The sequence below is a fragment of the Neolamprologus multifasciatus genome, chromosome 18, assembly GCF_963576455.1.
Source record: "Neolamprologus multifasciatus chromosome 18, fNeoMul1.2, whole genome shotgun sequence".
In the NCBI taxonomy this organism is placed as follows: domain Eukaryota; kingdom Metazoa; phylum Chordata; class Actinopteri; order Cichliformes; family Cichlidae; genus Neolamprologus; species Neolamprologus multifasciatus.
In genome coordinates, this window is record NC_140456.1 from 37,068,028 (window position 1) to 37,089,606 (window position 21,579).

At 42.8% G+C, this 21,579-nt stretch overlaps 1 protein-coding gene across 1 annotated transcript; it reads left to right on the forward strand.

Moving 5' to 3' along the window:
- The first annotated feature begins 4,305 nt into the window (after positions 1-4,305).
- On the forward strand, positions 4,306-21,509 carry LOC146498597 (protein NLRC3-like). The gene is given in 11 exon segments (XM_085140004.1): positions 4,306-4,423; positions 5,638-5,769; positions 5,854-5,955; positions 7,303-7,378; positions 13,862-14,063; positions 14,215-14,605; positions 14,607-16,007; positions 17,194-17,367; positions 17,581-17,754; positions 17,930-18,103; positions 21,170-21,509. Coding segments are annotated over 10 exon segments (2,976 nt in total). The 5' UTR covers positions 4,306-4,423; positions 5,638-5,680; the 3' UTR covers positions 21,363-21,509.
- Positions 21,510-21,579: the final 70 nt, after the last annotated feature.

Genomic DNA, 21,579 nt, shown 5'->3' on the forward strand with positions numbered 1-21,579 from the left:
GTGTACAAACGTGTTCAGATGTCAAATGTACCGTGAATGGATGCAAATGTGGATCGTTCCAATAAAATGAGACAGTTTTGTAAGTGGATCACAGTTTGAAGTTCATTGAAACCTATAAGCACATGTTATTCAAACCAACTTTATCCAACAGGAAGAAGCATCAGGGGAACAGGAAACATTCAAACATGTTTACTGTAAGAACTGCACAAAGGAAGGAAACACAATCCTACACACGAGCACTTTAAAATGGACATTTAGCTTTTCAAACATCAGGGAGCTGCAATAACAACACTGTGCCCATTCTGATCAGATTGAAAGATTTATAGAGATTTATCCATGTGCTGGAAAAGGATTTGATATCAACATATATGCAGATTAGTAGGAGCATTTTCTTCATATTGATTTAGAGTTCAGTTCTAGGAATATGTAGAATTAACATCTGTGTACATGACGAGTGATGAAAATTCAAAGTCAGGCTTTCAAAGGACGTCAGAATTGGAGTCTCTATCTGTGACTGTCCCAGAGGAACCTACCTGAGGGATTATTAAAGATCTGTCTATCTAGAAAGACTTGCATTGATTCACAGTGTACAATTCTTTCTAATCTATTAACATCTTCCTCCAAATCCTGTTTCTGCTGCATCAGAAGGGCTCAAACCTCCTGCTGTTTCTACTGGACCATCAATTCTACTTTATGATGATCTTCAAAGATAAAAACGTGAGTTTCTTTGTGAACTCTGTGAAATGCGTCTGATGTTTAGTTTGAACCAATCCTGTGTCAGCTGCAGCCACATCATTGCCACGCATACAAATGGGTGCGTTCCTGTTTAGACCTGCTGGCTGTCAATGGGCTTCATTCCATTTCAGACTGCCGGTGGTCGGCTGTAAACTCAACGTGGCTCCTGTGTTAGAAGAGACGATGATTTTAAATTTGCACATTGAATAGTTTCTTTCCAACACTATGGAGCTACCAGCCCAGTATATGTAGCCACAGTAGATGGAGTTATCAAGCTGCACTGACAAACATCAGGACTCATGTGATCCCTACATGTGGACCTTTCACAGATGATCCAAGTGCAGATTCAGCTCTGCATTACATTTGACTTCAGCTGTTACACACTTTCATTTTCTAGCTGTGTCACTTCCTGCTTTTTGGATCAGAGAGTTTATCCATGTCCACAAATGTTTGGCTGCATGTTTGTATCATCTATATTTCCAGTCTTCATACAGCCGATATTTCATGTGAACTCCAATCTGCCAGCTGCCATCACGTTTTCAGGGTTCATTCAGTGTTGAAATGTAGGACAAACAGCAGCACATGTTCTCTAAATGTTTGCAGTCATTTTAAATGAAGCTGATACTACATGATACATTTTCCACAGTTATTGTCTTTGAACAGAGAATAATAAAGCCATCAAACATATACAGGCTTGTGCAAATACAAACTTCTGTGGTGCATTTGATGACCTGCAGAGGAGAACAAGTCGGGCTTTTCAGCCCTAACACAACCTCTTTGTTCTCAATACTACAAAACCTTCAAAGGCTGATATGCAAGTTTGCATGAATCACCAACACAGTTGTGTTTGTTTCTAGTATAATTATAAATAAGCTGATCAAATATCTGCTGACTGATTAGATCCAGTATTTATTACAGATGAACTGGATATCACAGCATGTTGTTAATCCGTCATATCAAACTAAACAGTGTTGCTGGTGTAAATATCCTCCAATAAAGTCAGATGAGGGCTTCTGTTGCCAGGTAACGATGATGTCACACTGGATCTTCTGATCTTTAGCATCGTAGCGCTCGGAGTCTGATGTTGGCTCATGTGTTGTCACCAACATGACGTTCCACTAGTCAAGGCCTCACCTTAACCCACTGATGCTGATCACACAGACCCACTAATAGAACTGTTTTATCAGGTTTATGCAGCGTCAGCATTAATGTCACATTTAATCAGACCACATTTACATTACAAGCCCACTACAACCATTATCAACATTTTAAATTACATTATACATCTGCACTGATTTAAAGTATTTTAACCTGATTCATTTTTCCACCTTAACAGTTCATTCCTCAAATCAAACAAGATATTTGACCCTCAAAAAATGTACCAACAAATAATTTTGCAATAAAATATTTATTTTTCAACTTTCACAATTGAAATCAAACAAGTGTATTTAACAGTGAAACCAGAGTGGAAGCTGCTCATATAGAGCAAAACCCAGGCTAAAGTAAGTTGAGTAGAGCAGCTTCATCAAAGTGTCGGCTCTCTGAACCTGGTGCAAGATCGCCATTTAATCAGAAAAAAAAATCAAAATCAAAAAACAAATTCAATCAACTAAAATGGCTTCTCACGCCTACTAGGCTGCTGCAGTGAAGAATATATAGAAGGTGACCAAAATACACGATTGCTACTTGACAAAACTATTTACAACTATTTACAAAATGGAGGTACTAACGCCACACACACACACAAGGTTATACTTGCAAATCATTTGGCAAAGACACTCTACACAGCAATGAATCAAAAACACAGGTTCTTTGTTGGATGGTGGAGGATAGGAGAGCGGGAGGGGGCTAGGTGGCTAGGTGGCTGTCATCTGGTAGTTAAATACTGGAGGTGATTAGCCAATTATCCAATCCAAGGACAGGAAGAGACTCCATCCAGCTACTCAGCAGGCACGCCAAGGTGTCCACCTCCTAAGAGAGAAAGGGGAAAAAACCCACAGCCATCCTCTGGTGGGAGGAGTCACACATAAAACAAACACTGACAACATTGGATCATAACAATGGTCTCTGTAGAGGACCCCACATGTGCAGACCAATGACTGTATAAAACATTGGCTGAGACGGATCCACATCCATCATTTCATTTAAGAAGCCCAGCTAATAGATGTGATGCTGGAAAGTTCTCTTGTCCTTAAATGTGTCCTTGTGTGGCTGTTTTTGTGCACAGCCTGGATTCTCAGTTTGTGTCGTTGGATATTCTCACACCGGCTCACAAATGTAGGATTTTGTTTTCAGGTGTACAGGAGTTCAAAGGTCAGAGCTTCTGTGGGTCTGAGGGCGGCCTCACACTGGAGAAGGATGAAGGAGTCTGACCTGAGCCAGTGTTTGACATCAACACATCAGCACTGCTATCAGTGAGCTTAACGACAGCCGTTGGCATCGTTTCAGTGTTTCAGTCATAAAAACACTTCCTGTCACTGTGGTGGTTACAGTGACTCAGTGGGTTGGGAAACTCATCTGTAACCGGAAGGTTGCCTGCTCTCTCTGTCCTGGTCATTGTGTCCTTGGGCAAGACACTTCACCTGCCGCCTACTGGTGTTGGCCAGAGGGGCCGATGGCGCGATATGGCAGCCTCGCTTCTGTCAGTCTGTCCCAGGGCAGCTGTGGCTACAACTGTAGCTGCCTCCACCAGTGTGTGAATGTGAGAGTGAATGAATAGTGGAATTTTAAGGCGCTTTGGGTGCCTAGAAAAGCGCTATATAAATGCAATTAATTATTATTTATTACTATCATGCAGTTTGTATTTTGACCTCCAGAGGGCGACAAATCAGCACAGACAGAGCTCCATTCAAACTTTGTTGCCATCAGTAATAATTCTTCAAATATAATCATCAGTGTTTGAGCAGTTATGATATCAGGGACAATCTAGACATGTGTGACAATACTGAACATGTCACATGACACACCTTAAACATCATGTGATCCACTATCAGTGTTGCGACTTCCATCCACAAATAAAGCTGCTGCTGGCTGAGATGGTTTGAGCTGTGACTCGTCTCCAATAAGCCAAACCGAGCCCCACTTGTGTTTGTGTATTTATTTCAAAACAAAAACAACAAACTTTTCGCTTTCATTAAAACCAAGTAGCGCATCTATGAACTTATATCATTTGAGAACGGGACTGAAAGATAATGTGATTATTGTCTGAATATTGTGTAACGTGCAAAAACCCACTGACTCAACTTCTCCGTGGAGAACGCCAGCATCAGGTAAATAACATGTGACCACGCCCCCATGCAATCACCTGTGGTGCAGGAACAACACCTGCACCACCATAACAAATAAAACAAACATTCACTTTGGCTCTTACTCTCAGTCTGCACTTTCATTCATGACTTCAACAGGTTGAAATGAGCTTTGAAGAAACATCAGTTTAGTGCTGAAATATTCAAACGCTGCAGGAAGAACAAAAACAACAAAGTGATGACGGATGTCTGTGCTTCAAACAGGAAAACCAGCAGAAATAAATCACACCCTGCCAGAGGTTGGGGAATTTCCGAGGTTTATTTGAACGCAGCAAAGTATTTCGATGCTCCCGAGTGTCCTCAAACGCCGCATTAGGCTCAAAGTTTACTTTCACTTCCTGAACTTCGTGGAGTGGAGCTTGTTGTTGGTGTGTGAAGAAACTGTAAGTTTGCTTTGTTTCCTCCTTTAACAGTTTGTCTTTAGGAACTTTACTGTTTGTTCAGCTCATGTTTGATTTCTTCACACAACAAACTGTGTGTGTTTGTATTTCCGGTCTCTCCATTAAAGTCAGTGTGTAATGTTTCCTGGCTAACATCAGCTGTGTGCAGCTTAGTTCCAGCACAAATCTGCCGCTCCATAGTTCACGGTAACGGACTCACAGCTGGACCAACGAGGCCGAGTGTGTCCGCCACTCTGAGCTACGTTCGTGTTTGTGTACTTGTAGTTTGTACTTTGTGAGTTCACTCAGAGCCCACAGAGGACGCAGCGTACGTGATGACGTCACAGCTCAGCTGCAGTGTTTTTCTCACCTTTACCTCCTTCACTGTCACTGTGATTAATATTTACACACGACACACCTGCAGAGCTCTGACGCTAAGCTAGTCAGACAGCATGCTAAAGCTAAGCTAACACTAAGCTAACACTAAGTTAACGCACGAGTTAAAAATGTAATTGAGCACTTTGTGAATGAGAGCAGCAGCAGCAGCACAGAGTTAGTTGATGGTCAGATGTTACAGAAAGAGCAGCAGACTTTGCAAATGATTATTTATTCCAGCTGTAACTCAGACATGACGTGTAAACAGACTGTTGGCTCTCCTCAAACAGGAAGTGATGCTTCACTTTCAGCCTTCTGTGGATTTTCTTCAGTAAAAGCTGAAGTCAAACTGTCAACATGTCAGCACACAAGCTCACACATGACTGCTTCATCAACATGGAGCTCTGAGTGTTTATTAAAGGATCATTGTGTGAAAGAGGCTCTAACACAGCTGACTGCAGCCTTTAGCTGTGAGCACACAGTGTCTCACATTTACATTCACTTTACTGTCAAACACACTCAGTAACTTTAAACAGCTGCTGTTATCAAGTGAAAACAGCAAAGATTTCAGGGCTGAGCTCCAGTGTTTCTACATCCTAGTAACACCTCAGACAGTCACAACTCATCAAAGCTTCTCATTATCATCAGGACAGATTTAAGTCAATATCATTTCACATTTCTGTGTCATCATCCATCAAATGTTGACACGTAGTGGGTTTGTCATTCTCTCAGCTGACACTGAGATGAAGCAGGAAAGAAGCAGCTGATATTTGGACAGCACACATGATGGAAAGGAGGATTTCAGCTGATGTGCACATGAATGATTTGTGTTTCCTCTGCAGGTGAAGGTAGAAAGTGTGTGTGAGCTGATGTGAATTGAGCAGCATGGATCAGTGTGAGGACAGAGAGGAGGGAGTCCCTCCCTCTAAAACCACTCTGTGTGGGGAACATGAGAGCCAGACCAAAGCTCAGAGGTGAGATGACCATCTCTAACTGTCCACGACTCTTCTCCATGTCACAGCTCAGCACTCACATCACTGCTCCATCATTATTCACAGGAACCAGCCTGGACCTCCACCCAGCTCTGTGTCCTTAAAGAGTGACGCGTCTAAAGAGGCTATCATTCACTTTAAATCAGGCGTGTGTCGTCCTGCAGAGAGGTAATGTGTGTGTAAATGTTGTTGTGTGTTTGTGAATAAATCCTCCATCATGTTTAATGTCAGCTCTGTTTCACACACATGTTCATATGTGCAGCGCTGTGTGTTGGAGTGTTTCCACAAACACAGCAGATACTCAGAGATTATTTTTAGGAAGGGGAGATGTTCTCAAACTGTCTGTCCTGAAACTCTTCACTCAGTCTGATCCCCACTTCCTGCTCCTCAGCAGTGCTGCCATCTTCATCAACCAGGACAGAAATGAACTGAACTGTTGTTTCCTCATCAGCTTCTTTCTGTCTGCTGAATCTGTAGTGAATCAAAGTGAAACGTGTGAAAATGCAGCTGTTAATGATCCAGTTTGTTAGATGAACGTGTGAATGTTGCAGTGTGCTGTTAAACAGTAACACAGTAACTGTGACGTGTCCTGATCTGACAGTAGATCATGTTTGTGTTCTTGGTCACATGACACAGGTCAGCTGTTCACACAGAGTTCATCTTTATAGGCTGGACCAGTTTGGAATAATACTGGGAGTAATGGTTCTTATATGGAGCTTTTCTCCTCTGAGCACTTTGATACTCGCCTCATTCACACATGGAAAGCAGTGCAAATAAATGCAAACACGGTTTTCCTGCACTCATCTTTTATCAGGATGATGTCAGTGTGAGCTGTTTCTATCACATTTAACCTGACACTGAATTTTGCATCATTTCTATACAAAACTGAACACAAGTATGAAAAAAGTGTTTCACAGTTTTACTTTGAAAAACAAACAAACTGTGCTGCAGGTAAACAGTTTGATGGTTGGAATGAACAAACAAACAGACTCAGCAGCGCACAGACGTCCGAGCTTCATATATCGTTGTTAAACTTAACGTAGGAATCACAAACATTCAGAGATGAACTTACACACTTGGCTTTATACGTACTTTGAGTTGAAACGTACTTGATCTGTGAATGATGACGTTTCACAAGTACATTTACTGAGAAACGTCCTTTAACTTTAGAATCAAAGTTCAGTTAGAAAAAAACTGAAGTCATTCAGGGAATTATGATCTTTGTGTTTTTACAGAGTTTAAAACACAACAAAGAATTGTCAGTGATCAGGATAACAGTGGAAGGACTCTGGAGGATCATTTGTATTATTGATCATTTTGATCTCTGACAGAGAAACTACAAATACAGATGCAACAAGGGAAGCAGCAAAAGTGACTGAACACAGCTTTTAGAGGCTAAATTCACATTTCAATAATCAAAGTGGCCTCGTGTGTGTGTGTGTGTGTGTGTGTGTGTGTGTGTGTGTGTGTGTGTGTGTGTGTGTGTGTGTGTGTGTGTCCATGGTTCCTCCACAGAGTGCAGCAGAGCTCAGAGGTTCCCAGTGGTCAGTCTGCCCAGCAGCATCAAACACAGCTGGACTCCATATTTATGGTCTGTACATATACAACAACTACTTTTATTATTATTAATCATACATTTATTTGTAGGTCCCTTTCAGAACACCAAGGACTCTGTGGACTAAATGTCCAAAAGAAACAAACTTTGACTGCTGGCACGTCTCTGTGCACAGAAAATCTGCACTGCACACAAAAAAAATCCACCTGAATTGAAATTAAAGTAAATAGGTTAACAATTCAGTTTTGCAGTGTTAGTCAGTGACTGGCTGCTCCCGTATGGGATCAGAACGATGCCACCTTATCCCATAGTCCAGCCAATGATGCGATTCACATTCGTATATACGCAGCTAATCAACGTCGCTGACAGGCTATGACAGCATCCTTATGTGCCGACACCGGTGTTTTAGCAAAGTGGCTGATGTGGAGTGAAGCCACGTTAATGACAACGTGTACAACCTTTGGAGATGTGAGCAGGACAGACGAACAACTGACGGACAAAGTGTGGACTTTATACCAGTTTTTAAATTGTGTTGATCGGCCACGTAAAACCAGAGTTATGATAAATGTAATATCCTAGGACTAAGGAACCACGGAGACCATGTTTAACTCACATTTACTTCTTTATTAAGAGAACCGGGGCATGCGCCCCACAGACTGAAAACTCTCCAACAACTGTTGCCCCCTGGTGGACAAATCCCTGCCACAACATAACATTCCTCCCCCCTTAAACTGAAACTACTCTGTAGTTTTAATCACTACAGAAAATACCCATAAACAAAAACTTCACCTTTATAAAATTGCAACAACCCCGTCCCCAGCCTTTATTGAAATTTCACTCTGTAATAATGAACCTTTAGTCCAACAGTCTTAGGGTAACCTATAACAGTTCACCGTAATCTCCTTCTTATTATCGTAATCACGGCACAAAGTCTCTCAGGTGCTCCGGCGGTCTCTTGGTTCTTTGCAATCGCCGTAACCCAGTGGCAGGTGATTCCTGTGAATCACTACTCTCCATATGTGGCTTCACCACTGGTGTAACTTGCACCTCCATGTGTCTCTCATCCCCGTCTCCTGTCTCAGCGCCGATGTTTGGGGCTGCCTTTGGAGGCTCACCTGGGTGGCCTTCAGGCATTCCTGCTGCCAGGCACGGCTCCAGGCGGGCAAACAGCTGATCTACGTGACGCCTCACCACTGTCCCATTGCCCAGCATCACCAAGTAGGAAACAGGCCCCGTCATCTCCTGTATAAGTCCTGGTATCCATTTGGGTCCTCTGCCATAGTTTCTGGTATATACTGTGTCTCCAATAACAAACATGCGCTCCTTGGCATGTCTATCATGATACAGTCTTTGGCTGTCTTGTTTTGCTGTCACTTTCTGTTTCAAGTCAGGGTGTATGAGATCAAGAGTACACCTCAACTTCCGGCCCATCATCAACTCAGCGGGAGACTTCCCTGTTGTGGACTGCGGTGTGATTCTGTAACTAAACAGAGCCCTGTTTAACTTGGTTGCCAGTGTGTCTCCAGTACTCTTTTTCATGAGTTCTTTGAACGTTTGCACTGCTCTTTCTGCCAACCCATTGGATGCTGGGTGATATGGAGCGGAGGTGACGTGAGTGATTCCGTTCTTTGCCATGAACTCTTTAGTTTGTGCACTTACAAAACACTGGGCATTGTCTTAGACAACCATCTCAGGAAGGCCGTGTGTGCTGAAACAGTTTCTCAGGCAGTCTATGGTTGCAGCTGCTGTAGCGGATGGAACTGGATACACATCTAACCATTTGGAGTGGGCGTCCACTATTACTAAGAACATTTTACCCAAAAACGGGCCAGCATAATCGATATGTATCCTTCTCCAGGGCTTTTCTGGCCACTCCCAGGGGTGTAGCGGTGCCTCTTGCGGCCTGTGTCTATGTTCTTGACATGTACTGCAGGACCTCACCTTGTCTTCAATGTCATTCTCCATATGCGACCACCACATGTAGCTTCTGGCCAGGCCCTTCATGCGGCTCATTCCTGGGTGTGACTGATGTAGCTGTTCCAAAAGGGGGCGTCGACCTCGTTCTGGTATCACCACCCTCGCCCCCCACAGCACACACCCATCCTGCACACTCAGCTCCTGTTGTCTCTGTCTGTAGGGCTGAAAGTTAGGATGCTGCGTAGTGGGCCATCCTCTCAAAGCATACTCACGCACTCTGGAGAGTATGGGATCTTTGGTTGTCCATCTTTGCAGCTGCTCAGATGTCATCACGCCCTCCTGGTCCTGATCTACCATCAACACTTGGTCCTCAGCTGCTACCTCTTTAGGGAGGTTCTCTGGAAGAGGGAGACGACTCAGACCATCAGCATTACTGTTATTTTTGCCTTCTCTGTATTTAATGACATACTCATAGGCTCTTAATAACACCGCCCATCGCATGATCCTCTGTGACGCCATCTGAGGGACGGCCTTCAACTCATGGAACAAACTTATCAATGGCTTATGATCTGTGATAATCATGAACTTCCTGCCATACAGGTACTTATGAAAATACTGTACACCAAATATTACAGCCAATCCTTCTTTATCCAGCTGTGAGTAGTTCTTTTCTGCTGCATTCAGGGTACGTGATGCAAACCCAATGGGTTTTTCCTGACCATCTGGCATGTGGTGGGCTAGTACTGCTCCCACTCCATAGGGGGACGCATCGCAAGAAAGAATTAAATCTTTTTGCTTATCATAGTGTACCAATACACTGCTTGACTGCAACAGTTCCTTTGATTTGCAGAAAACCTTCTCCTGTGCTGGTCCCCAACACCATGGTTCCCCCTTTCTCAGAAGCTTGTGCAGTGGGGCCAACAGTGTGGACAAGTTTGGCAAGAACTTATTATAGAAGTTCAACAACCCCAAATAAGCTTTGAGGTCTGTCACTGCTTTTGGGGGTGGCGCCTCCTGCACTGCTTTCACTTTTGCTGGCACTGGATGTAAACCGGTCTTATCCACCCGATGTCCTAAAAATGTCACTTCCTTCTCCATGAATTGACATTTGCTCCTTTTTAAGCGCAGGCCCGCCTCCTCCAAGCGCTGCAGCACTCCATCCAGTGTTTGAAGATGTTCTTTGTCATTCTTTCCTGTCAGGATGATGTCATCCAGATACACTGCAACATTGGTCAGACCTTGCAACACACTCTCCATGGTGCGCTGAAAAATGGCAGGACTTGAACTCACACCAAATGGCAACCTGGTGTATGTAAACAAACCCCTTCAGCATTCCCAACTCATCCTTAAACACTGTTTCATGTCTGGCCAGTATCCGCTGTAAGGCATCATCTCTGCCTTCTATCTTGTGTACAGGTTGCCAATCTAATTGGAGGGCCTTAATCCATCCCCGACCCATCAAACTAGTTCCAGCCCCGTCAACCACCACCACATCCAGTTTTTTTTTACTGTCTCTGAATTCCACCTGCACTTGGGCTGCTCCCCACACGGGTACCTTGTGGCCTCCATACGTTCTCAGTTTGATTCCACACTTGCTTACTTTGGGCGCATTACTGCCTTCAAAAAGTTTTTTAAATGACTCCTTCGACATGATAGTGTAGCCACAGCCTGTGTCTACTTCAAATGTCACATTCTGTCCATTTACTTCTTCTACTACTTACTACTTACTACTTCTTCTTCCCTTGGGATGCTAATCTCCTCATGCACATTATACATAGTCACACTTGCCTTTATGTGGTGCATTTCAGCTCCTTCTTCCTCACTCTCCACATTCTCCTCTTCCAAGAAATGGGCTTGTTTACCTTGTCTGCCACGCCCTCCTTTTTGTTCCATTTTCATTCGGCAGACCCTTTTTATGTGTCCCACCTTTCCACAGTTGTGGCATTTTTCTGAAACAAACCTGCAGTCCTTGGCCACATGATTTAGCCCTCCACATCTGTAGCACTTCCTGACAACCTGTTGTGACGTCGAGCCGCCGTCCTCCATCTTGTTCACCGCTCCTAATCCTTTAGTGAATCGCGACTGTTCCGTCATGCTTTTCAAATCCACAATGTCTCTGTTAGCAGCCTCCATTGCTTGAGCAAACTTCAGCGCCTTTTCAAATGTTAGCGAATCCTCTGCTAACAATCTGCGCTGTATCCTGTCGTCACTTATTCCACATACTAATCCCGCAGCATCACCGTCAGGGAGTCTCCAAAGTTGCAGTCCTGTGCGAGCTTCCTCAGCTCTGCTACATAATCGCCCACACTTTCCTCCGGCCTTCTATTCCGTGTGTTAAACTTCCACCACTGCACAATTTCACTCGGCTTAGGGTGAAAATGATTGTTCAACAATCCCACCAACTCAGCATAAGACCGATCCCCTGGCTTGACCGGACTGAGTAGGTTCCTAATCAGGGCATAGGTCTGTGCGCCCACGCAACTCAACAGTACCGCTTGCTGCTTCTCCTCCTCCTTAATATCATTCGCCACAAAGAAGTAATCCAAAATCTCACAATATTCCTCCCAGGATTGCAGCTCGCTGTCGAACGGTGCCACCGAGCCCAAAGTGGTAGCCATTATTCCACACCGAGGGTTACACTCCGCTTCCAACAGATGCTAGCGCTGTACCACTTGCCAACCTCACTTCATAAGTCACTTATCACGGTGTAACTTCACAGCAACACCTGGCTTTTATCCTCGTCGCCATATGTAATATCCTAGGACTAAGGAACCACGGAGACCACGTTTAAGTCACAGTTACTTCTTTATTAAGAGAACCGGGGCATGCGCCCCACAGACTGAAAACTCTCCAACAACTGTTGCCCCCTGGTGGACAAATCCCTGCCACAACATAACAATAAAATATCTGCAATGTTTGGTTTTCTTCCTGAATACTGTCGTTGTTTATATTTACTACGGGAAGAAACGGTAAAAACAGTGTTTCATAAGGAAAACGCTCGAAAGCGCTCTCCACCTGTGAGCAAAGATGAAACCAAAACACCCCACCCTTTCCTATTGGTGGAAAAAAGTACCATGCCGACCAATCAAAACATGATATGGCAACATGGCATTTAGTTGTTTAGGGAGGGGGAAGTTTTAGGAGTGACCGCGTGTTTGAGATGTGAGAGATTTGTGACGTTTAGCACAAATCTTGTGTAGTTAGCGTGTAGTTAGCGTGTAGTTAGTGTGTAGTTAGCGTGTAGTTAGCGTGTAGTTAGCGTGTAGTTAGCGTGTAGTTAGTGTGTAGTTAGCGAGTAGTTAGTGTGTAGTTAGTGTGTAGTGTAGTCAATAGTTTTGTTGTGTGTCAGAACAATGAGGCGACTGCTGAATGTTACAGGTGTTACAGCAGTGATACATCTGCTGCTTTCAGGCCTGCAGGTATCAGGCTGTTGTTCTCCTTCATCTCATAGTGGACACAAATTATTTTTTGGAGTGACACAAATAATTTGTGTGGCATCAGATTTGATGCAGAACAGCTGATTGTTCTGTAAATAGTTTGAAATGTTTATTTAAAAAACACCTTGGCTGCATTTTTAGGTAAACAGCTGCAAAAAACTTTGTTTTACCTTTTTGAAGAAGTAACTATATGATTAATTGCCCAACATTGGTCATTATTTCCTGTATTTTGCATCCAGAGTTACAGACTCTCTCCCAGACCACAGACTCAGACTCAAAATACAAGTCAGAGCTTAATAATAAATAAAAAATAAATAAAGTTGTGTTTTCAAAATTGGAGTTCAAGTTATTTTTTACTTCCAATAGTGTTAACATACTACACAGGTCATGAACAAGGTTGTTTTTAATTTTCATTGTAAGTGGGCTAAAGCAGTTAATTAAAAGTCGTCTAACATAAATGCTGTAATTAGATTACTTTAATAAACATGTAACCTGGATGGATTCGATGCTGGCGTGACCACAGTGCACACATCTGCAGTTGCTCACAGTGGTCCAAGGGACACTCAGGGAGTTTGTGTGTTCAGACACATGAAAAATTAGAGGCAACATCGATCACAGGGAAACATTTTAAACATCGAGGCTTTAAACAGAAACCAAAGTGAAACAGTTTGTAGTTGAGATCAGTGAGAATGAAGCTGAATAACTGTTTCTTCAATAACTTTGAGCAAGAAATGACAAATATGATGGAAATTAGGAGCATTAACACTTACTAATGATGTGAGTTGACACTCGGCTATATTGAGACGACCACATTAGGTGGTCCTCAACTGTAATGGAAACCAGTGGATCCAGTCCAGTCGTGGCGACCTGTGGTGAGTCGATCTGAGCAGCTACTAATGGAAACGGGGCCATAGATGTGTTTGTGCTTAATAACAATGAATCACAGGATTTTTACATTACAGTTAAAATCTCATGTTGTTTGTTAAAGTGTTGTTAAAGATGGTGACAGATGTACCCTTAGGCCCCTCCTCCATTCAGAGATGGTCTTTCCCTTTTCACATAAATGGCCTCCTTGACTCCGCCCTCACATTTCCTCAGGACCTTCTTGATGTTGTGTAGACTGAAGTTCAGAGTGGTGGCTCATTCATAAAGTATTCTGTTCCAGCTGCTGGAGGACAACATCATCACTTTTGTGAAGAACGAGCTGAAGAAGATCCAGAAGGCTCTGAATCCAAATAAGCCCCAGTGCTTGGAGTTTCAGAGGGAGGATGATGAGCAGAGGAGCAGCAGAGAGGCATTTGTGAAGATCACAGTGGACTTCCTGAGGAGAATGAAGCAGGAGGAGCTGGCTGACCGTCTGCAGAGACGTAAGAGGATTTATCTAAAGATTTAAGCTGCTGGATAAATGAGACACTTGTGACACCAGTGTGTTAAGTCATTTCTCAGTGGGTCAGAAAATGTCATCAGCATTTTGTAAAATATGATTGTTGAAGTTGTATTTTTATTATTATTATTCAGAACTTCCAGCTGCTGTTTGTCATCGTAACCTTAAATCTGCTCTGAAGAAGAAGTTCCAGTGTGTGTTTGAGGGCATCGCTAAAGCAGGAAACCCAACCCTTCTGAATCAGATCTACACAGAGCTCTACATCACAGAGGGAGGGACTGCAGAGGTCAATGATGAACATGAGGTCAGACAGATTGAAACAGCATCCAGGAAACCAGACAGACCAGAAACAACAATCAGACAAGAAGACATCTTTAAAGCCTCACCTGGAAGAGATGAACCAATCAGAACAGTGCTGACAAAGGGAGTGGCTGGCATTGGGAAAACAGTCTTAACACAGAAATACACCCTGGACTGGGCTGAAGACAAAGCCAACCAGGACATCCAGTTCATGTTTCCATTCACTCAGAGAGCTGAATGTGTTGAAAGAGGAAAAGTTCAGCTTGGTGGGACTTGTTCATCACTTCTTTACTGAAACCAAAGAAGCAGGAATCTGCAGCTTTGAAGACTTCCAGGTTGTGTTCATCTTTGATGGTCTGGATGAGTGTCGACTTCCTCTGGACTTCCACAAAACTACAATCCTGACTGACCCTAGAAAGTCCACCTCAGTGGATGTGCTGCTGATAAACCTCATCAGGGGGAAACTGCTTCCCTCTGCTCGCCTCTGGATAACCACACGACCTGCAGCAGCCAATCAGGTCCCTCCTGACTGTGTTGGCATGGTGACAGAGGTCAGAGGGTTCACTGCCCCACAGAAGGAGGAGTACTTCAGGAAGAGATTCAGAGATGAGGAGCAGGCCAGCAGGATCATCTCCCACATCAAGACATCACGAAGCCTCCACATCATGTGCCACATCCCAGTCTTCTGCTGGATCACTGCTACAGTTCTGGAGGATGTGCTGGAAACCAGAGAGGGAGGACAGCTGCCCAAGACCCTGACTGAGATGTACATCCACTTCCTGGTGGTTCAGGCCAAAGTGAAGAAGGTGAAGTATGATGGAGGAGCTGAGACAGATCCACACTGGAGTCCAGAGAGCAGGAAGATGATTGAGTCTCTGGGAAAACTGGCTTTTGATCAGCTGCAGAAAGGAAACCTGATCTTCTATGAATCAGACCTGACAGAGTGTGGCATCGATATCAGAGCAGCCTCAGTGTACTCAGGAGTGTTCACACAGATCTTTAAAGAGGAGAGAGGACTGTACCAGGACAAGGTGTTCTGCTTCATCCATCTGAGTGTTCAGGAGTTTCTGGCTGCTCTTCATCTCCATCTGACCTTCATCAACTCTGGACTCAATCTGCTGGAAGAGCAACAAACAACCTCCAAGCGGTCTAGATTTTTTAGAAAAAAAGAGTCTCTCCACCAGAGTGCTGTGAACAAGGCCTTACAGAGTCCAAATGGACACCTGGACTTGTTCCTCCGCTTCCTCCTGGGTCTTTCACTGCAGACCAATCAGACTCTCTTACGATCCCTGATGACACAGACAGGAAGTAACTCACAGACCAATCAGGAAACAGTCCAGTACATCAAGGAGAGGCTCAGTAAGAATCTGTCTGCAGAGAAAAGCATCAATCTTATCCACTGTCTGAATGAACTGAATGATCGTTCTCTAGTGGAGGAGATCCAACAGCACAGGACTTCAGGAAGTCTCTCCACAGGTAAACTGTCTCCTGCTCAGTGCTCAGCTCTGACCTTCATCTTACTGTCATCAGAAGAAGATCTGGATGAGTTTGACTTCAAGAAATACTCTACTTCAGAGGAGGCTCTTCTGAGAATGCTGCCAGTGGTCAAAGCCTCCAACAAAGCTCTGTAAGTAAACATGTTGTCATTGCTTCATTGTTAAAATCATGGGAAATAAATCAGAAATGCTGAGTTCAAAGACCACTGTAACATTTTTTTTAAATAGTGAATTAAATGATCATCAGTCACTCAGTAAATATATGGTAGTTTTAATGTTTCACTCCAGCATTTCTAAAACACACTTTGTTCTGTAACTCTTATCAAAGGACAATCCAGACCCAGCCTATAAGAACCTGAGCTCTGATGCTTCAGCCCCTCTGACAGGTTTATTATCCTCAGCTTGTTCACTTGTCTCCAACTCCAGGAGTTTGGTTGTTTTATTCTAAAGCACAAACTTCATCTGCCAGACTTCACCTACATCTTTTTCTGATGTTCGTAATTCAAGTTCAAGTTTGTATCTCACTTTCAGTGCACACTCTCCCTTTTTAAATATAAATCTCTGCTGTGCTGTCATGTTTTCATCCCGTATGGAGGGAGAACTTCGGTCTTCATTACTGAAATTGCCTCTAAGGTCGTGTTTCTTGTCAGTAACCATATGTAACTGTAAGGCTTCCATAACCAGTGTTACCACAGAATTACAGTGGTTTCACTCTGGGTCCTCTACAGTTTCCTCCCACTGTCCACAGACATGCAGTTAGATTACCTGGTGATCTAAACTTCATGCAGGTGTGAGTGAGAGTGGTTGTCTGTCCATCTGTGGGCTTAGTGGAAGAGACTGGATGGATCTCTGCTTTGTCTTTGATATATCCTGACACCAAACATTCTCCATGAAGTCTGCATTTCAGCTCATTTCCTTTATACGCACCTTTAACAGGAAGAGTTTTATACAGCTAGTGTTTAAAATCCAGTGTTCTTCACAATACACAGGTAATGAGCATAATGATTATTGAATTACTAAAATTTTCTAAACTAATTGTTTTAGTTAATATTGTATGATAGTGTACACAGAATTATTAGCTCAGTAGGTAGAGTGGTCGCCCCATGATCATAAGGTCAGGGGTTGAATCCACCGAATAGCTACCTTGTGGTACCCCTGAGCAAGGTACCATCAAGGTACCAATCGTGTGCACTGGATTGGTAGCACTCATAGGTTTAAAATAACATTTTTAAAAAAGGTTCAACATATAAACAAATTTAATTTGATCACATATATTGTTTGTTTTTTTGTTTTGTTTTTTTTCCCTTTCTCTCTTAGACTGAGCAGCTGTAACGTCTCAGAGGAAGGCTGTGAAAATTTGTTGTCAGTTGTCAGCTCCCAGACCTGTAGTCTGAGAGAGCTGGACCTGAGTACCAACAGCCTGAAGGCTTCAGCAGTAAAGCTTCTGTCTGCTGCAGTGGAGAGTCCACACGCCAAACTGAATGTTCTGAGGTCAGATCATTTTGTATTCTGTTTAGTTCTGTTTGTTTATGTGTTTGATGTTTGTTTTTGTTTATATCTTTATCCAGTTATCCTTGTTTCATAGCATTTTTATTCATTTCCAAGTTAAAGTGAAGTTTTACTAACCTGCTCAGCAGAAGACAATAAGCTATTGCACCCTGATTACACTTTAACAACAATCTTTTTTCATGTTTTTATCTTCAGACTTAACATCTGTGAACTCTCAGAGGAAAACTGTGAAGCTCTGTCCTCAGTTCTAAGCTCACAGTCCTCTAGTCTGACAGAGCTTGACCTGAGTATCAGAAAGCTGCAGGATTCAGGAGTGAAGCTTCTGTCTGCTGGACTACAAAGTTTAAACTGTAAACTGAATACTCTGAGGTCAGATCAGAAAACATTTTGTTTTTAAATTATTAAGTAAAGTTCATCCATATGATGTTGTATCTTAGTATGTTTATGTTTCCTTTAAAAATAGAAAGTCAAGATTTAATGTTGTAAAATGTATTAACAAACTCTACATAAGTATTTGTTTTACAGATTGTCTTTTATTTTTCAGACTGAGTTGCTGTAACCTGTCAGAGAGAAGCTGTGAAGCTCTGTCCTCAGTCCTCAGCTCCCAGTCCTCCAGTCTGAGAGTGCTGGAACTGAGTAACTCTGACCTGCAGGATTCAGGAGTGAAGCTTCTGTCCTCTGGACTAAAGAGTTCACAGTGTGCAGTGGAAACTCTCAGGTCAGGATTCAAACTTTTCCACAGATGATCATTTGAAATGTGATTTATATTATTGTATAAACAGGTAACTTTTATACAGCTGTCAAGTGAACTTTTATTTACATTTGACTGGATAAGTGGACTCTGAATTACTAAAAGTTGCTATAGTCATGTCTTTGTTTATTTAAAAAAATACTTCATGTATTGCCTAATTTAAAGATTTAGGCTCCTTTGGGCCCATAATATATATATTTGATTTCTTTAGGAATAAAATTAGGAGGATATTGGCGACTACTGATTGGTTCGCTGTTTGTTTTTTATTCACTGTATTACTTAATTTTAAAGGCTGTTTTCTCAAAATGAGATGTTTATCTTTTCTTCTTCTTTTGGGATGACTGGGTGAGCTCCAGTGGTTCATCCCAACAGAGAGAGCGGCACACTGGGCTGCAAATGATCACAGTAGTAATAGCCATAGTTTGATAAAACAGGCAGTCTTACCCTGTAGATAATACAGGGTTCTGGTGCCGATGTGGGGGAGGGGACTCGCCCGGTACTAACTACATACTACTAACTACCTCATCCAGATGTCTTCCCTACTAACCCTGATAAGAAGTAACTGCAGTAGCCTTATAGGTCAAATCAGTTTCACCTGTTAAAGGTAGCTCCACTATTAATGGTGTCACTTGTTATTTCTGGGATGAGTTTAGTAGCCTGAACAGCTGCTTAAAGGAAAGGTTATTTTTATTATTATTAATTAATTATTAAGTCCGGGGTAACCTGCAAGAGCTGTTTGCACAAAGAATAATACTCAGACTTTTAGGTTTTATCATTTTACACAAGGTTTAAAAATGAATGTCCACAATTGAATTGCAGAAATTGTTATTGAGCTAATACTGATGTAGTTGTTATCTTTGGTAAGGAGAGACTGGAGGAAGAATGAGCACAGTCAGACTTAAAGATGCTCTTAATAATAATAATGGATTGCATTTATATAGCGCTTTTCGAGACCCTCAAAGACCCTTTACAATCCCACTATTCATTCACTCTCACATTCACACACTGGTGGAGGTAAGCTACAGTTGTAGCCCCAGCTGCCCTGTGACAGACTGACAGAAGCGAGGCTGCCATATCGCGCCATCGGCCCCTCTGGTCATCACCAGTAAGTTGTAGGTTAGGTCTTGCCCAAGGACAAAACGACCAAGACAGAGAGAGCTGGCTCATAAGACAGAGAGAGCTGGCTCATCAGACAGACAAGCTCATCTTATAACCTACTGGTTCGCTGGTCAGCACACCAGCTGACTAGCGAACCGGCTAACTAGCATACTGGCTAACTAGCACACCAGCTAACTAGCACACCGGCTAACTAGCAGATCAGCTAACTAGCAGACCAGCTAACGGCAACCACAAGCTGAAGGACGATTAAATGTAGTGGAGATATCAGGGATGACACTGGTGTGTCCGATTCACTTTTCAGCACTCCGGTCACTCCGGTGTGTCAGCCAGAACACCACTGAAGGCCAAATGATCCCAGCGTGTGGAATAAGGAGCTTAAGGTTTGGATTGAGGCACTTTATTCTTTCACTGATTGATTCTTGTGGCTGTGATCACGTGTGTGGTTTCTTACAAAAAGGAAGTACACAATACAAATACATGACAAATAAGATGAATAGATAAGATATATATCCAGTTATATGTACGTACATATATGTACATACGTCAGTATAGCTAATAGAGGGACAAAGATCACAGTGCTATAATGCAGTAATGTTAAACACAAAGGTGTATATCTACATAAATCTGTCCTATCAGTGATCAGGGTACTGTAGTATACTTCTACTACATAAACTATAGAAACTAAACGGCATTAGTGTGACTTTAAATTACCATCAGTACAGACGAACTGATGGTAGTTGTACAAAATAAAGGCTTTGCAATTATTGTGAAGGGCTTCTGGTTAAAGTAAGATCAGCTGATTACCTCATAACAAATTGTTTGCTATAGAACGCAGCTCCCACTCTTCATTAATATCATGTACCGTAACTCCCAAGTTACCATGGTTACCCAGCCACGCCCAGTAGTCTCCAGAGAGACCAACAGCAGGTTCATGTTGTAACACCGTGGTTTTCGTAGTCTCTCCTTTTTCTACAGCTCATGTGTTCTTCTTGTGATGGTGCGTCTTGAGGGAGGCTCATACATGCCGTCATTTGTTGATCCTAAGAACGTTCCTCAGACCGACTTCTTCAACAACAATAATCGGCCTGAAGTTTGTAGCTACTCACTTCACTGTGGCGTTTGTTAGCTTGTCTTTCTTTGGTTTATCTAGACTCCTCCCACAAGCTGCCCAAGCCTCCCACCTCTGTTTGTGTGGGTGGTTTGTTTGCTGCCATCAACAGCGTGTAATGCATTTAAGTGATACTTCAGACATGAAGTACTCCGACAATAAAAAACTCAACTTTGCTTCCAGATAACTTTAGTTGTATTAACACTGCCCTCTGGAATAATTAGACTTTGGTGACAAACTGATGTGATCTCCATGTTTCCTTTGTTGGACTGTGGGCGAGTGTCAGAACTGAATGTACTGAGTAACATGTAGAGTTTAAATATGTGTCAGTTCCAGTTTTAGAGCTCTAAAGTGCAGCTATCATGTTAGGAATAGACAGTAAAACTGAGCACACTGAGGTCAAATCTTTATTTATCCAGTTCATCTGTAGGCCAAGCTCATTCCGTCCATTTAGTGAAATGATGTTTAAAGGTCTTCTTGTTCTGTGAGCGTGCACAGATCCTGAAGCAGAAAGCCTGGGTTAACAGAGAAATGATCATCACTGTGATGATGCTCATCATCTCTGACTGGGATTTGAGGTTTTATCAAAGCAGCAAACACAAAGAAGCCTGGCTATGTTGGACTGGGTGTGGAAGCAGTTCCCAGTTTGAGTTCAGGAGACAGACACCCTCTCTACTTTGAAGATCAGCTTCAAAATTTTTGATAAAGCTTATAATTAAAGCTGGATCAGGTGACCCTGAACCATCCCTTAGTTATGCTGCCATAGAGATGGATAATAGACGGATTGTTGTTTTGTGTGTCTGCAGCCTGTCAGGCTGTCTGATTACAGAGGAAGGCTGTACTTCTCTGGCCTCAGCTCTGAGCTCCACCCCCTCCCATCTGAGAGAGCTGGACCTGAGCTACAATCATCCTGGTGACTCAGCAATGAAGCTGCTTTCGGTTGATCTGAAGGATCCAGGCTGGAGACTGGACACTCTCAGGTATGGAGATAATGTCTGATAGAGGAGGAAGAGCTGGAAACATTTCCTGTGTCCTTCACTCACTTCCTGTTTGTTTCCTGCAGATGAGACATGAACAATCACACATGCAGGAATATTTTCAGGGACAGACACACTAGTCTAGCTGGATAGTACATGGATATTTATGTAGGGGGTTTTCCAAGGAGTCTGTTTGCAGGAACTTTAATGATAACTGATAAGTCATGTTGAGAGTTTCA